Source organism: Rutilus rutilus (genome assembly GCF_951802725.1).
Source record: "Rutilus rutilus genome assembly, chromosome: 1".
NCBI lineage: Eukaryota > Metazoa > Chordata > Actinopteri > Cypriniformes > Leuciscidae > Rutilus > Rutilus rutilus.
This window is the reverse complement of record NC_140209.1, coordinates 31864510-31883101: the sequence shown is the minus strand read 5'-3', so window position 1 is coordinate 31883101 and position 18592 is coordinate 31864510. Positions and strand designations below refer to the sequence as shown.

Genomic DNA, 18592 nt, shown 5'->3' with positions numbered 1-18592 from the left:
TTTATAAACAGCTTTATGAATTTTTGACTTATCTCTAATTGACTACAGCCACACACACACACACACAAAAACACAAACACAAATCTTTTACTGGTTTAATTAAGAGCAGCTCAGCATAGCTGAAATCTTGACAGTCTGTCTCTCTTCTCACAGAACTCGGTGTGTGTGTTGTTAAGAGTAAGTCTGCATGGTGAGAGCGTGTTTGCATAAGAAAGTGAGGAAGACACTAAAGAGAAAGAAAAGCGAAACGATGGCCTGACAGAAAAATCTAAATTGGTCCCTTGTCAGGCTCTGTTGAGAACAGTTTCCACGGAGGCTTGCAGGGCATTAGAAATATTCATTTATTCATTCCCACAACACACACACACACACAGACAAATACACACACTCTACAAACACAAACACTGCTACAGATGGAGCACTTGATGCAGATTACACTGTTTAGTGAGACAGAAAGTATTTAGTTCAAGAATACCAAAGGGTGGAAAGTTTGGTTTAGTTTTGAGAACGCCAACAGCACAATGGTCAAGAGTTTCAATCTGGAAAGTCATGACATCCAATTGGCTCGTCATTTAAAGGGGTCATGAACTGGCTTTTTAAAAACATTTTTATTGTTGTTTGAGGTCAGCTTATGACATTCGCTTGGTTTTTACATTCAAAAACATCAAAAAACGTTTTTTATGGGCATGCAGCATTGAAGACTTGGAAGTAAACGCCCACTGCTATGATTGGATAACAGTTTTGCATATTATAATGAGTTTCATGTAATGTGTGAATCGGTGGGTGGGGCTAAACAGGCAGTGTTGAAGATGGCGTTGATCTTCTTCCGCGGAGGCGGCGTTTGACACCCTTTGACGTCATAGATCCCCACTTTGAAAAACCTGTCGTTCGCTGTGCCTAGTGTCAATAAAAGCTTTTATTGGACTAACAAGGACGTTTTCAGTTCTGAAACTTACAGGATATTCTTATAGTATGATGACCTCTTCTTACTAGGGGTGTAAAAATGTATCGTTTCTACGGTGCATCGCGATGCAGACGAGGACGATTCGGTATCGGTTCAGTAATAGACCATAACCGATTATAATGTACTGGTGCTTTTCTGACGTCATTTGTCGCGTACGTGCTTTGTTGCGGTAGCATACAATGGCAGAGGGAGGTGAGACGCGAGTGCGAGATAATTAAAAATGCTCCAACTACTTTAAAAGCCTACATCTGGGTACATTTCGGCTTTTATGAACAACCTGGTAAGCTCAACCTGCAGAAGACGTGCTGTGTGCGCTCATGTCACGCACAAATAGAATATGCAGGAGGTAATACGGTACCACTAACTTGATAAACCACGTTAGCCGTTTTCACCCCGAGCTGTTAACAACTGGCAGAGTCTGACTGCTTTAGAGATGCGCGGATGAGCTCCAACGCCGAATCCGCAGCCAAAAATAAATCATCCACCCGCCCCAATAATTTATTTAAGTATCCGCACCCGATGGTCAAATTACAATTATTCTGTTGTTACGCGTGGTTATAAATGGATGATCGTCACCTTCAACAGTGGATTCGGCGACGGTTGATGCGCGCATCCTTAATGGTAACATAATACACTGATTAATGAGCGCTGCTTTTAAATGAACATTTCTTTAAAACAAAATTTATTTGACAGATTTTCCTTTTCTTAATGGCATAAACAAGCTTTACTCCCTTGAAACTTAAACTGTCTGGAATGTCACTGTTTCTGTCACTGCGACTTCCCGAACAGGCGAGCACACGCACACACACGTGCGCACACATCACTTTTGAAGTAAAATTTAAAATTGAGGATGCGGTGCATTGTGATATCGAATTGAACTGAATCGATGACATGATAATCGTAATCGAACCGAACCGTGAGACCAGTGTCGGTTCACACCCCTACCTCTTATATGTCAAAAGCTCAAGGAAAATTTGATTTCTCAGTTCATCACCCCTTTACAGCCTAAAATGAATATTCTGAGTGTGTGAGTGTGTTTCTACCATAAGGATGCGTCGGTAGCTGTCTCGGTCTATGCCCCACAGCTTCAGGTCAGTCTTGGCTTTCACAGTAGCAGCTCGAGGAGTTCCATATATCAGAGCCAATTCTCCAAAACTACCACCCTCTCCGATACTGGTCACCCATTCACCGTTTACATACACCTGCGAACAGGAGGAGAAAGATCATTACATATTTCTGTATATCATACACATGAATATGAATAACTTGTATGGTTAATTGAAGACAACAGCATTAACTTCCATAATAAATTGGGGCCATTTTTAGGAATATTATGATTGTCATGACAGTTAAGTTCCCCAAAATTTTCATTACTGGAATGTAAAATAAAATCTAATTTGCATTATAATAGATGTATTCTAAGGGATGGATTTTTCAATCCTGCTCCCGCAAGAGTATGTACTGCTCCAACTTGCTTCCGCCAAAAATATGTTAGATTATATGTTAGAAAATACCTAGAATATGCTAGAAACATTTTCATATCTCTGTGTCATTCTTATCTGTGAAATTCACCAATTGCACTTTGATTAAGATGATAAAAACAAACACTTGTTTTAGAATATGCACTGATGACCTATACACAAAAAAAGGGACATTTAAACAAAAAGTAGAAAGGAACTGTTTCAATTTCATGTAATCTGAAAGGACTGACTGAACTCTCGTTTCATACTAATGCTAGTCAAGGGCATTCACAGTGAAGCAGGTGATCTGATAACACACAGCTCGCACCTTCTATCTTCCCAACCTTGGATCCTCTAGGGTGCCTTACGAGGAATTAGATAACACCTTGAGACTCTTTCCCCTGTTTTGTCTTTCATTTTGGCATAACGGTAAGATGCTACCGAAGAGAATATCTCACTGAATCTGTGTGTCAGCGTGTGGTTTTCAACAGCCACACGCATAGAAGAGCACAAAGAGCCTCTTTCTCACTTTCCACAGAGACTGATTGGGTTTCACCTGTGGACACACAATCCACTTGTTGATTTTATGAGGGGAGATAATAAAAATAAAAAAAACGCTAACACACGGGGCAGAAATAAACGCTGGTCCTGCTCGGGCCAGGCGTTCTGCCAGCCATCTAAGACACATTCCACAGGTATCTCTGCTCTCCAGACCGGCCACTCGAGCAGGTTTGGGTCAAAGCCTCCTCAGAGATGGCCAACATGTCACTTAAGGTGAGAACTTCTTTGCAATAACCCTTCTATCTTCTATATTTCAGTCATTTTATTGGAACAACAGACCAAAATAATGGCAAACATTTAAGGCTGCCGCAACCAAAGACTTTTCTAGCCGACTGGTAGTTGTTCATTTAAGGCATTATTTGACTAGTCGCAAGTTTATGATATTAATTCAATTATTTAATTGGGGGGGCTTTAAAATATAAATTTAAAAAGCTTGCTCAGCATACCGGCAAAAGTTATGATTATAATTGTGTCGGGAAAAAAAGAAAGAAGACGGTCTGAACATTTGTATTTATTACTATACTAGTGTTTTCTGAGTTAGTATCGGCTGCAAAGATGAAGTTGACGACGCTGACTCGTCATCTCCACAGTATAGATGCACCTACAGTATAGGGAGAAATGCATGTTACGTTAAACATCTTGCAGCAAGCGCTGTAGTAATTTAGCTTCCACACTCCACATGAACATTTGGATATGTGGCTAATAATAGCTCATTTATCTATGTTAACCTTAAAGCGAGTGGCCATGTAAAGTGCCTAACATTAGGCTACTACTCACATGTTTCAAATGATAATTAATGTATGAAGTCGATAATTCATTTGGATTTCTTGCTCGACATAATTACCACATGGAACAGCCATGTTAACCATCTGTCCGTCATGGACTGCATGACTCCACAGAATGCCGATTCCTGAGGAGTTTGTTTTTCTGCTAATTTTGTTGGCCAAGCCTCTTCTCATCGACTAAAGTTTGGTTGACTATTAGGGGGCAGTCCTAGAAATATGACTTTAAGTGACTGAAAGTGCTTTTTTTTCTTCATGAGAGCGTAAGCGAGCGTTAATGAATTCCAAATTTGAACACACTCTCGATTAGCATGCAGTACTAAGTGCTCCAAAGTCACAGGAGATTTATCCTTTCTGCTAATGAGAGACATCACGTCGTAAGACGCATCTTGACATTCCAGCACATTTGCGTAATAGTCTGGGAGGATTATGGAGCTGAACGTGCTCATGAGAAGACCGTCTGTAAACATGCATTTTGCATGCGTTTGTCAGCACTAGTGTGGCGTACAGTGGATTGAGCGAGCGTGGCTCTGTGCTCGGGCTCTCGGCGCTCTGGCTCTGACCCAAGAGCTCGATACGACTCAATCTGATGTGGCAGGGACCCAGTGCTGACTCAACGCGCCCTCGGAGCTCATCCAGAGCAGAGGAGAAATATTAGCACTGATATTTCACACAGCCGATCACTAAGCACATACACAAGGAGAAGAGTCTCGAGACAAACAAGACTGGTAATAACATGAAGAATATTAAGATACAGTGTTCAGATTCAGTCTGGGTAGGAAAAACAGGGTTTTTCTTACTATTTTAAAACAAAACAGCTTGACCATTCAAAATGGGCCAATTAAAAACTGTCAATGTTAAGTCACAACCATATGACTTCCCACTTTTATCAGGGTCAGTAAGATTTTTCTTTACGAAAAATGCATCACCAAATTAGCATATCAAAATGACTTCTGAAGGATCATGTGACACTGAAGACTGGAGTAATGATGCTGACAATTCTGCTTTGATCACAGGAATAAATTACATTTTAAAATATATTCATGTAGAAATCAGTTATTTTACATCGTAATAATATGTCACAATATTACTGTATTTTTGATTACATAAATGCAGTTTTGGTGAGCATAAAAGACTTCTTTCGCAAAAAAAAGGATAGTTTCTATTCATATTCATTCATGGTGACTATTCACTATTCAGCAACTTGGCATGGCGGTTGTTAGTCTGTTCACATGTAAAGAGATAATTTACATATAGTAGAAAAATTCTAAGAGTCAAAGAGAGCGTGGAAAATGCTCATAAAAACTAATTTATGACTTCAAGAAGCCATAAATGACATTATAAATGGACTCAAGGGAAAAAATAAAATGCTAGAAAAGTGTGGAAAAGGTCCCTTTTAAATAAACAATCATATTTACTGATAAACCAAGAATGGGGGAAGGAAAACACTACAGATTCCCAGGGTGATAAAAGCAAATTCTCAATAAATCATATGCTTCAAAGAAAATCTACTTTAAAGCTTCTTTAAAACAAAACAGGGAAATGGATTCTCTGAGGAGATAATGACACATCACTTCTCTTGAATTTTATCCATGCCATCTTTGGGATGGAAAGACAATGGCAGTCAGTGTTCCAGTTTTCTTTAGTGTTAAAAGAGGCCAGTGGGTAAGATTGTTTTTTTTTTTTTATCATACAGACCTACTATAATATGTAGGTCTATATGATAAGATGTTTCAGAAATTTTCATATCCTAATTGTGCGAACGTCACAGGGTTACATTCCCAGGTTACATTTCAACGCAAAGTCAAAGTCAATAGTCAATCATCATTTTAAATCTTGCACATAAGAGTAAATTGGCACATTTACCATCTCAAACTAACTGTACTGATTTTTTACAGATATTTTTTTTATATTTATGAATTAGCATAAAATACAAAATATCAATATGTATAAATATATAAGTTGAAAAAAGAAAAAATAATTTTTTTACACTAATAAGAATATGGGGGGCTTAATTGTCATTGCAACAATTATTTTTTAATTTTTTTTGTGGTGATTCACCCCATTACATGTGTTATACTGATAAATAATATTGCAGATGTAGATGAATCAATCCCAGAGTATCTGCTCACTGCTGTGGCGGGCCTTAAAGTGTCCCTATTATGATATTTTAAAGGTTCCTAATTTTCTGTTGGAGGTCTCCTATAATATGTCTACATGGATCCAACGTCAAAAAAACACTTTAATTTTCACATAATATACATTCCAGCATAACCTCTTTTCTCACAGTGTCTGAAACGGTTCGATAAATGATTGACCCCTAAACCCCTCCTTTCCGAGAGTCTACTCTGCTCTGATTGGTCAGATGGCCCAGTCTGTTGTGATTGGTCTACTGCTTACAGCACGTGTCTGAAAACAAAACGGCCATTACCGTAATATGAATTTCAGCTCTGGATCTTCCTCAGCACTTGATATACAGTGATACGTAAAAGTAACGATGGCGTCAGTTTTAACGTATCAATTCACGCCCAGATTCTCATCCTTTGGAAGTGCATCAAAGTGCATTTACTTTCGCAGCACAGAAAACAGCGTCTTCTCGACATGTCGACAAAAACTCTTCTAGGTCTCAGCTACAACTACAGTGTTTGAGGGTCAAAGGCAGCCAATATAGACCATAGGTGGGCTCGAGCAGGAAGTGAGACTGGAATTACTGACAACTCGTTTCAGGCAGTTCAGAATCTGTTCTTTCTTTTGGGAAACAGTAAGTCCATTTATCGTGCACTTTGATCTTTAAAACTTTGCAGACCTTTCACACTCACAAACAGCTGTATTATACACCGCATGAAAGGTAAAATCAGAAAAAGTATTATAGGGGCACTTCAGTGAAGTCAGTTTCATGCGTCTATCCTGATAAGCTGCATATACAAGTACATATATGAGTTTGACTGTAGAAACAGGTATGAAATACTGAACTCACATCAACTTCTCCTTGATCAATCACATAGAAGTTGTCTCCTTCATCACCTGAGAAAGAAATGAGAAAGTCGTGAGTTTATTCCAATCAACCAACTTCAGGGAGAAGCCTACAGATACAGAACATTAACCTTTTCCCCTCCTGTTTTTTTTTTTGCTCAGTAGTGAAAATCTACATAAAAAACTGAACATACTCTATCATTCAATACTTTGGCGTCGGTAAGATTTTTCAATGTTTTTGAAAGAAGTCTCTTATCTATTTTAAATCCATTAGTATATGAGCTAAAAGTTAATTCTGCAACCTTTTAAGAGTCCCCACAGATAACAAAAATGGACTAAAACCCACAAAACTCCCATTTTAATTTCATGGGACCTTTAAATTCAGGATGGAAAGGAGGAAAAGATAAATAATTTTGTCTCTTTCCCAGTTTCCATCCCTTTCCAACTCCCAATTTCCCAAGAACACATCCGTGCATATCAAAGATAAAAGATGGTACACCACTTTAAAAACGTCACCACCTCCCAGGACAGTGTCATCTAAATGATTCCCAGGCTTCATCTTCTACACCCCATTTGAGAGTTTAATGGACGGTTGGGCGTGCCAGAAGCCACAGGCTCTGATCAACATTTCCAAGTTAAAGGCCATACATAAAGCATTTCTTTAGGTTCAGAGGGTCTTTGAGGTTTAAGTGTGTGTTGAAGTTGGTGTTTGGGATCCTGGTAGCAAGTGTGTGTGTGTTTGTGTGAGCCGAAGAGTTAAAAGAGTCCGTGATCCGTGCGCTGCCGAGTTCACGCGGGTTCACGGGGCTAATTAACACCGAACACACTAAGCGCTCGTAAATCAAACAAGCAATTTATCTTAACACACTCACCGATCGCTAGTGCCCTCTCCCTCTCTTACTCGCCGTCTCTCTCTCTTTCAACCCATTCAGCTCATTTTTCTTAGTATTGTTCCTGTCTTCCTGTCTTTTATCACCTCTGCTCTGAAGTTTCTGTTTTTTGGCCAACAGATCCTTGAGTCACAGAGTGCAGTCAAATATTTGACAAGAACAAAAACACACACATGCACACTTCTACACACACACACACAAACTTTGTACATTCCTAGATCTACTTTTATGGGCAATCTGTCCATGTTAGATAAATGCTTTGAAACTGGGTTTCAAGGATTGCATTGCACAGAGTGCAATCTCAATTGCTTTATGAACTCCACATGAAACCAAAAAGAGCTCATTGTTTGACTATAGAAAAAAAACGCTCATCACCCACCGCTCCTTCTAACTAAAACAATCTGCAATGCATTTGCTCTTTTGATAATGATTTCCTTAGGTTTGCACTCTTGCATTCTGCACTGCATATGCACTGAAAACACAGGTACACAAGTACATGACCACAGTCACCTTTAGCTACGCAAGCTCGGTTTCATGTGCCGTTATGTTCCAAAATACTACAATATTAAGAACAATTGGAGTGTATCATAATAGGACCATTTAGATTGTAGTAAAATGATTCCCCGGATGTTATCATTACTTAACCTTAACCATACATTATCCTCCATTTAGAGGATAAAAATTAAAAAAATGTTTAACTTAGCTTTATTTATTTATTAGCTTTAATTCCTTTGAAGGCCTGCCAATGTCCAACACAATATTTAATATTCAACCACTATAAGGTAAACTATTTCCACCAGCATTCCTGCTGTAATTATGGCAAAGTTGCTTGTTTTCCACAGTTTTTATTAATTGGAAACTCTGAGTGTTGATATATTAAAGCGGGGCTCAGTAGTTTCGGGATTTCTTCGCTGTATTCTCGCTTTTTGCTCGCAGGTTTCTCTCTAGAGCTCCCCCACAGCTTCGGAATAGATATTTGACAACACTGTTGTAAAAACTCGTTGGTGATTCTCAGACACCAGAGGCTAGTAGATCAACGACATCAAAGCAGATGGGACATACTTTAAAACGTCTTCTTCCTTCGGGTTCGGACAGCGTGAGGGAGCGCAATAATGACGGCATTTTAGCAGATTTCTTTTAGCCGTAAAGCAATTGTTTACATCGCGAGACCTGATATCACGCAAGACTTCCTGACGCGGCGGCCGGCGGCCCGCCGGCTCAAAGTTGCAAGTGCGTATTTTCCACTCACGGGCACCAGGGGGGTGCGAAACGACCACCATTCAACCCGAAATAAGTAATGTAACCATTCCAATGACTCCGAAGCTGTTCAGTTAAGGTAAAAAAGTTACTTAGTTCACCTTTAATTGACAATTCATTTTGTGATTCCAGAAATGTAAAAAATGTAAATAATGATATTATTTAATATATAAAATATTTTTATATTATTTATATTTATTTAAAAATATAATAATAAAAAAATTAAATATATATATTTTTAATTAAATATATATTTTGTATAGCATATATATTTTTGGTTTTGTATAGGTGTTTATGAGGGTTATGTTTAGGGCTAGGGTTCCGGTTAGGTGATTGATGTCCTTTGATAAACTACAGGTGCTTCTATATACTGTACCTTGCTGGATTACCGTTTCCCCTGCGATGTGAGTGACCGGGAACATGGCATCAAATATGTCACTGGGGGGAAAAAAGAGATACATTAGATTATTCTATCATTTAATTATTGGCAATTCAAAAACACAAATACAATACTCTGAATTCAGTTCAATAGTAATATCAGTGTTATCTTTACAGCTGGAATAACAAGTGTCAAGTACATGCTGTAGTCACAGAGATCAAACAGCACGGCCATGTCAACGCTACTGTATCACACGCTTCACCTCATGTCACATGGCTTCTTTTCGCCATCGCCACAGAAACACAAGTTTTACAAAACTGTACACAAGACGACAAACAGTAAATGCTCAATATGTGCTCTTCCCGAGGCACACACCCTCGAATAAGAAACAACCGTGCCTGTGTGAAGGCAAAGAGTGTCGTTAGTGTTACAAGTTTATGACCCTGATAATGCACTTCCATTCTTTGTCTTTTTTCGGCAGCTTCTGGAGTGTCAGTCACTACACATGACCCCTGACTCTGTTCCCACAATACACCTCTCCCGTTACTGCTGCCGGCTGTAAGCAGTGTTTATTCGCTTGTGCTGCTGTTGTATTGTCAATGCCTCTGTAGTTGTATTTATGCCATGTTTACATATGTAAACATACTATACATATGTAAATATACTTGACATCTCCTCAACAAGCCGCATGATTCGAGGAATCGTTCATGTCTGTAACACAAACAGTGTGGGATGAGTTACTAACTAGTGTTGTTTAGTATTATTTATAAACTATGATAGTATTCATTAATATTTTGAATTAGCATTTATTGGTATATTTTAATTTTCAGTAATTTTGTTGTGATTATTTTACTTTATTAGTTTTGTTATATTTAGCTTCTTTTTTTAAAACTTTAGCTTGTTTAATTCTTTTTAGCTTAACTTTGATTTCTTTTATTATTTAATACTTCTATATTTATATTATATACCTTCTGTACTTCTATCAAATTTAGTAAGTTAATACTTTATGCTTAAGTAAGTTTTTCATCTATTATTTATACTTTTTTTATTGCAACTTTATTTCAAATATGATTTTTAATAAGTACTTTTAGTTGAACAATAACACTACATGCCAATTATATGCCAATAAATTGAACAAACCCCAAATCCATGTATTACCAATAGTGACATTAGCAAACACCACTAATAATCCAACTAAGGCAGGGCCTAAAATTAACACTCATCAAGCGCCAAATGAGAGTAAAAATTGTGTGTAAAAATGGTGTTGGCGAGTATATGAAACAGTGTCAATTCCCAGTTGGCTGGTAACATTTTTATGAATTCTATCAATGCAATATTGTGATAACATGGACGTGAACAAACATGAAAGATGCTTGGGACAGTTGATGGGCCAGTGACTTTCATCGTCATGAAAGTTTAAGCCTTGCCAATTCAAGCACAAGAAGATGCGAAAGGGAACTCAAAATTTGTTACACGCAGATTTCTGTGCGCAAACATCCGAAAAGCGAGGACAGAAATCCACTCACTGCTCTAGGCTGAACAACTCTTTTAACTTGAAGGATTAATATGTATTTCATGGCTGGTAAAAAATATTTATGGCCGGTAAAGTCACCAGCCATTGGCAGGTGTGGCAAAAAGTTAGTTTTAGATGCTGAACTAAGGCAAACAAAACATGTAGGAACATCAAGCGGTTGTCAAAATAAGTTCCTTTGAGTTCATATTTGTGAATATAAAAGTAATTGCATGCATTGTACTTCAGAGGAAACAGTAATGCAATAATTAGAGGCATTGAAGCTCATATTCCAGTCTTGAGAGCAAATAATGGAGCATCTGGTAGGTGGTCTTCAGTCACAAGCACTTGGTTTTAGAAGTTTACTGAGTGTAAAGGATGTTTATTTAAAATGTTCCTCCACGAGAGCACTCATCAGTTGTCTGGCTGCGGGGATTCCCCGGCACTCAAACCCATTCACAACCCCGCGGCGTTACGAGACTTACGCTTTCAGTGGGAGATGATGATGATGACGGCTCCCTGGAGAACTGAACCGCGGCTATTTCAGCGACGTAAAGTGGTTAAAACAGCGCGGTGAGTGGCTATTAAACGAACCAGGATGGTTAAGCTCAAAGTATGATGTCACGGAGTATGATGTCAGATGGAGGAAAGATCAGAGGAGAAGTCTTGAGGTAAAGGGAGGGGAAAAGGGACTGAGAAGGTGGCCGGTGATAAGCGGTGGTGAGATTGGTCTTGAATTTGAGAAAGGAGTGGGTGGGAAGTGTTTGAGAAGACTGCAAGGTTGGAGGAGGAAAGAAAGCTCTTGAAGCTCAACTAGTGGCGCTAGCAACGACAAGGTCATAGGTTCAATTCTCCAGAAACAAACTACTGGTTCAAAAGTTTGGGGTCAACTTCTTTCTTTTGATCCTGAATTAAATGCATCACTTACCACAATATTTGTACATATCCAATATCTGGACATCTGACCTATGTCTAAACATGTGTAGCGATTGGATCATTCTAGTTAGGGAGGGAGACTGACGTAAACACAGACATCGAATACGAGTCATGTCTTGTGAAAGTAAACAGGAGGGACAAAAAAAAAATTAATAAGGTCAAAAGATTGGATCTATGCATAAAACCTCCACAGTCTTGGAGATAAGCAAGCACATATTTAATAACCAATGCTTATTTCCAAGCCATAAGCTGAGGAAAAAGCCATTTTTATTCTGTTCAACCAACTGTTTGAAATGCACCCACAGGATCGTGGGATATCATAGACAGCATCCTTGTGTTTTGGATGCTGGTGTTCCCACAAGGTTATTTTAACCAGCAAGAGCACCAGGGTCAAAAAGATCATGCTGGATGACTATATTTACAGCTGGGTCCACCGGATATACTGGCACTAATGTGCAAAAACCAGTCTGGACCAACATAAGCTGGTGTTTCGAGCAGGGGAAGGAATTAAAAACTGGAGAGGTAGACAGCAACATGAAAGGGAACAGGGGTTTCGTCTGAACCTGTCTACAAATGTGTGGGAGGAGGAAAAGTTACTGAGTGAAAACATAAGTTTTGGGGAGTTTAGAAGGAGATTAGAGGGCAGTGGGATGCATTGAAGAACACGAGATGTGTCAATGTGGATGTTGAAGACATCAGCGTAGTCTTCTGGGAAAAGCCTGAGTGAGTAAAGTCTTCAAAGTTCACATCCAAAAAACCACAAACTGATAGAGTGAGTGACGTTCACTGCTGTCAATGAATCAGCGGCTGATCAGCTGCTGGGTGTGAGAGAAGATGTTTTGTTTGATGACGTACCGCCAATGCAGCAAAATACACTAGCATTCAAAGCTTTGTTTTTTTTTATAGTTTTATACTTTAATTAATGCATTAAATTGATCAAAAATGACAGTAAAGACATTTATAATGCTATTTCTACTTCAAGAAAACGCTGTGCTTTTGAACTTTCGGATTCATGAGAAATGTTTCCGACCCCAAACTTTTGAACGGTAGCGTAGCTCTAGCAATGTTTTGGGGCGAAATACAAGACAGTCCAAGAATTTGGTCTAGTTTACACCTTATTCTGGTCAATAATCGCTTTAGACAGGAAGAGACTGACCGAAGCTACCAATCAAAGCTTGTGTTGCTTTTACATGCCACTTAGGGCCAATTATATTTTGTTGAAGATACATCATATGAAGGAAGACATGAGATGACATTGAGCGTCTGCACAGCGGTCTGTAAACGACTGTTTTCATGTGCATACGCGTGACCACAAAATCTAATGAGGCTCCTAAATCATCACCCCTTCTTTTCTTCTTTAATTGATTCTCACACTTTCAAAGGGAAAGTGTTAAAAGCACCAACATTAGGTCTCCTTTATTTGTCCACACAAGCCTGAGCCTGCCTTATCCTCGTAAACGTCAAGAGAAAAACACAGCTGAATGTGCAAACTCTTTAACAGATGATATCAAAATTAAAATGTGCACTTTGCTTTAAGGCAGCTGATGTAAAAGGATGTTTTGGAGCCCACTGAGAAAAAGGCATACAGGTTAGAAACAAAATTAGGGTGAGCAAATGATGATAAAATGTTTGTTTTTTTGCGAACTCTTGCTTCAACACTTGATGAATGACGTAATTTTTACTTAATCATCAGTGAAGTTACATCAGAGGAAGAGGAATGTCTGGTTTAGAGCATCTGATTGTGACACTTAAACCCAGAACGTCTGCATGTCCTCTGGGTGTTTATGTTTCATGTGCAAGTTGAAGCTGCTACACACTCAGTGATAGTTCAACCCAACAATGAAAATTCTGTCATCAATTACTCACCATCATATGGAGGCTTGTTTTCTCCACAGAATAAAACAATAATTCTGACTTTATAACATGCAAATGCGACTTTATATCTCGCAATAATTCGGAGAAATAAAGTCAGAATTATTGCGAGATATAAAGTCGCAATTGCATGTTATAAAGTCAGAATTGCGAGATATAAACGTACAATTGCGAGAAGTAAACTCGACTTTATAACACACAATTGCGACTTTATATCATGCAATTCTGAGATAAAGAGATGGAAAGTCGCAATTGTGAGAAAAATAGTCAGAATTGTGAGATAAAAAGTCGCAATTACCTTTTTTACTTTTGATTCTGTGGTGGAAACAAGCTTCCATACCATCATGTCGTTACAAACCCATAAAACTTTTGTTTACCTTCAGAGCACGAATTAAGATATTTTTAATGAAATCTGAGCGATTTCTGTCCCTCCATTTAAAGTCTGTTAAACAAAAACTCTATGTATGTTCATTGATCAATGTTTATATGTGAATATAACTGTTTATATTCCCATATAAACTGTTTATGGCCCGCTCTATAAGACTATTTGCACATGTACTATATTTAGTATTAACAGATATAAAAAAAAAAACACTAACTAAATCACATCTCACTGCAACAAGAGTGAAACTTCAGTGTATAGAAAAAACAAGGACTGAATGGTTCACTTAAAAAAATGGCTTTATGGTAATTTATGGGTGAAACATATTAGGTGCCATGTGTAAGCTGACTAAGTTTGTAGACAAAATGAATGATGCGATACGAACTGCACTATCTAATGATTTCATTACATTTGAATAAACAAAATGTATTTCATGACAGGCTGTGCATTTCAATTATTTTACACAATTTTTATGTTTTTGAAAGAAAAGTCTCTTATTCTCACCAAGACTGCCTTTATTTGATCAAAAATACAGTAAAAATCAATAATAATGTGAAAAAATATTACTATTTAAAATAACTGTTTTCTATTTGAATATATTGTAAAATGTAATTTATTCCTGCGATCAAAGCTGAATTTTCAGCATCATTACAGTGTCACATGATCCTTCAGAAATCATTCTAATATGATGATTTATTCAGAAACATTTCTGATTATTATGAATTATGATTATTATTGTTATTAATGCTAAACATTTTTTTCAGGATTCTTTGATGAACAGAAAGAACACCATTTATTTGCTATATAAATCTTAGAAAATGCACATTTACATTGACACAATGCACTTGGCTTTTGTCTTTCTGTGTTCAAAATACTTTTTAACTGCATTTTGTGCCATACAATTCATCCCACATAAACAACTCGACAATTCTCAGGGCCAAAAACGGCAAAACATCCACATGCGAATGTGTTTATGAAGCGCCGACCCTGTTTCACAACAGATAGAAAGGGACAAAGTCAGACTGATAAAGCGTCATTAACAACTTCGCTCGGGATTATCAGTGATTTCCCTGTATCGGTATCACTGTAGGGTGGAGAAAAGCACATCCACTAACATAAACGTATATAAACACACACACACACACTGCTCTTATCAATCATGAGGAGCAGACGTGTAGATCTGTTTATCCACACTGCAAAGGGTTGCTATGAGGCAGGGAAAACCCAGTTTAATTGGCCACGAGCTACGTGTTTTTATGTGTAACATCGCAGCTGTTTTGGACACACTTTTTCCTATGGGATCCATCTGTCTGTCTGAGCTCGGAGTATGCAGTCTTTCTGTCTAGTCTATACGTCTGTCTATCTCCCAGTCCGTCTGTCTTCCTTCAGTGATGGATGGATTCATCGACAGCAACACCCACCAAGCCAAAGGAGTCAAGCTCGAATGATTGGCTGGCTGTCAGAAGCATCTCTTAGATGTAATTTAATCAGCCTCTTAAAAGCAAAATGAATGAATATTTATAGTGTTGATGAGGCAAGCATCAGCATTACCCAAAGAGTACCAGCCAATGAGGTTTAACGGCGAGTGTGCCGACCTCGTCCTGCACGAAACACACAAAAACACCTCACACGTTGAGGAAAACCAGCTGAAGTAGACAGTGGGCTTTGAGGCAGGAAAAAGAAAGAATGCAGGAATGTTTGGGAGGGAGGAAAGACAGCAGAACAACAGGAGGAAGCCAGAGGAAAAGAGAGACAGACTGGGATGGAGGGAAGGAGAAACAATGGTAATAATTGTCAGTTTAAGACAGTCGAATCCACTGTTAAGCTTCGGCGTACAAACGAAAATCAACACGACACCAGTGAGATTAAAAGTAGAGCAAATGGAGACGTTTATTCAAAGTCTCAATAGAAAACATTGTAGCAGTATTTCACAACATTAGTGTTTTACTGTAGTTTTGATCAAATAAAAATAGAGTCTTGGCGAGCATTAAAGACTAGTTTCAAAATCATTTAAAAATCTTACTGACCCCAAGCTTCTGAACGGTAGTTTCACTCACTGTATGTCAGCAATTGATTGATTTTTGTTTTGTTTTGTTTTTTGTTTGACTGAACAATCGATTTTATTTCTCCTAAGGAATTTAAGACAAATTTAAGTCAATGTTGATACTTGGTCAAACCCACATTAATTCTCCTGAAATATGAAAGATCAACATCTGAGCAATACGGTTTCCTTCCAGGTCAGTACGATATTGCAAAATGGAAAAATTTGATAAATACTAAGCGTTTGTGTATCCTTGCATATTTGGCACACATTATCAAGTTAAAAAGTTACAGATTATGACACTGTCCAAAAAAAGGTCAATAAATCAAACGGAGGAAATCCAAATGTCTCTCCTCACATTTTATTATATGCCAATTTCATGTCTTTGATATAGCAGATTAACAGTATAGTATGAAGCACACATTTCTACCTTTTGGGTTTTTTCTCTTCTATGGTTTAAACCTACAGCAGTTGGGTTATGGATATTCTTTAACCACTTAACCTCTTTCTTCCAAGCAATTACTTCTCTTTCTCTGTCGGTTTAAGTACAAGTGTTTAGAAATAAAATATATATTTAGTGTGTGAATCTCACAAGAAATGTCAAGGTTTTCACCTCAAAATTAAAACAACAGTTCTTTCTTTCTTTTGCTTTTTTTAATTTATTTATTTTGGCTATTTTTGTTGTGAATAAACTTGGTTGATGCTGAAAAAGAAGATGTTCAGACAGGATGATAAGGGGATAGGTTGTCATCAAAATGTCACAATAAATAAATCTTAAAGGCACTTAAAGAGGTCTTGATTTTGGGGTCATGCTTGAATGTTCAAAAAAACACATTATTTTACACATGTTTGACATTGTTGCAGCACCTGTCTAACACAGTCTATCCCTAACGCTTGGGTGTGTTTCCCAAAAGCATTGTTAGCCAACTATGGTCGCAAGTTCCGTCGTTACATAGTTCAACGAGTCAGCGTTTCCCGAAAACATAGTTCCAACAAACATTTGCAAACAGCGTCGCAAAGTTGTGTGGTTGGAACGACAGCCCTCGAGCTGTGGGTAGAAACATAGTTTCTTGTTTGCATGACATGTGGACTTAATAAATCCTTGTCGTAAGCAAAATAAGCAAGCTGACATTCAGTGCACTCTATATCTTTTATTTAGAATACATACAAATGTAATTTACATCTTTTAGTTTGTCAAAAGATTTAAAGCGTTGTTTTTGAAGAGTGCGCATGTGCGAACGTGCTCTACTAGGTAAGAACGAGCCGATGATTGAATCTGGAAATAAAGCAAAATAACTGAGAAAAACGGAGAAATAGTCCTCAGATGTCATGTGCGTAATTTATAGCAAAACATCTAGCATTAATTTGATCTCAAACAGATTCATTAAAGGGATACTCCACTTTTTTTGGAAATAGGCTCATTTTACAACTCCCCCAGAGTTAAACAGTTGAGTTTTACCGTTTTCGTATCCATTCAGCCGATCTCCGGTTCTGGCGGTCCCACTTTTAGCATAGCTTAGCATACATCATTGAAGTGGACAAGACCGTTAGCATTTCTCTAAAAAAAATTACCAAAGAGTTTCGATATTTTTCCTATTTAAAACTTGACTCTTCTGTAGTTACATCGTGCACTAAGACCGACGGAAAATGTAAAGTTGCGATTTTCTAGGCTGATATGGCTAGGAACTATACTCTCATTCCTGCGTAATAATGAAGAAACTTTACTGCCGCAGCACCTGAAAATAGTCCCCAGCTCGGTAACTTCTAACGCTCCCTGTGCAAGCAGGTTGTCACGTTGGTTATGTTGACGGAAGGTAGCCTATTTTCAGGCGCTGCGTCATATTACGCCTGCTGCACTCATGGTACGGCAGTAAAGTTTCTTGATCATTACGCAGGAATGAGAGTATAGTTCCTAGCCATATCAGCCTAGAAAATCGCAACTTTACATTTTCCGTCGGTCTTTGTGCACGATGTAACTACAGAAGAGTCAAGTTTTAAATAGGAAAAATATCGAAACTCTTTGGTCATTTTTTTGAGAGAAATGCTAATGGTCTTGTCCACTTCAATGATGTATGCTAAGCTATGCTAAAAGTGGGACCGCCAGACCCAGAGATCGGCTGAATGGATTCAAAAACGGTAAAACTCAACTGTTTAACTCTGGGGGAGTTGTAAAATGAGCCTATTTCCAAAAAAAGTGGAGTATCCCTTTAAAAGAAGTTATTACTCCACCTCCTGCGTGACATCATTAACCAACGTGGTTGAACGCAGATTCGCGACAGTAAGGTTTCGGGAAATAATGCAGTTTTCTTCAACGATGCATCGTACTATGGTAGTTAAGCAGCGAGTTACGTCGTTGTACGGGAAACGCACCCCTGTTTATTTCCTGTCTCTATGAAGCCCCTTCATAGAAGAACCTTTAAAATAGGCTTACGTTTTCTTATTCAAAATATAATTATTTCTTATTTTTTCTTTTGATTTTGAGGTGAAATGTGACCCCCGGAATTTCTCCATTAGGGTCTCCTTTTTGAACCACAGTGGGAAAAAAAGGAAAAACAAAAAGCGTTGACAGGACAGAGGCTCCGTCT

General features: G+C 38.1%; 1 protein-coding gene across 2 annotated transcripts in view; it reads right to left on the bottom strand.

Annotated features, from left to right (window-relative positions):
* Positions 1 to 18592, bottom strand: part of prkar1b (protein kinase, cAMP-dependent, regulatory, type I, beta) — a 57440-nt gene that overhangs the window by 17215 nt on the left and 21633 nt on the right. For both annotated transcript variants that reach the window (XM_084393578.1, XM_084393579.1), the window contains exons 5-7: positions 9264 to 9325; positions 6745 to 6791; positions 2008 to 2166 (exon numbers count right to left, since the gene is read on the bottom strand). In XM_084393578.1, coding sequence (XP_084249704.1) covers positions 2008 to 2166; positions 6745 to 6791; positions 9264 to 9325 — 268 coding nt within the window. The remainder of the gene's footprint in view (positions 1 to 2007; positions 2167 to 6744; positions 6792 to 9263; positions 9326 to 18592) is intronic.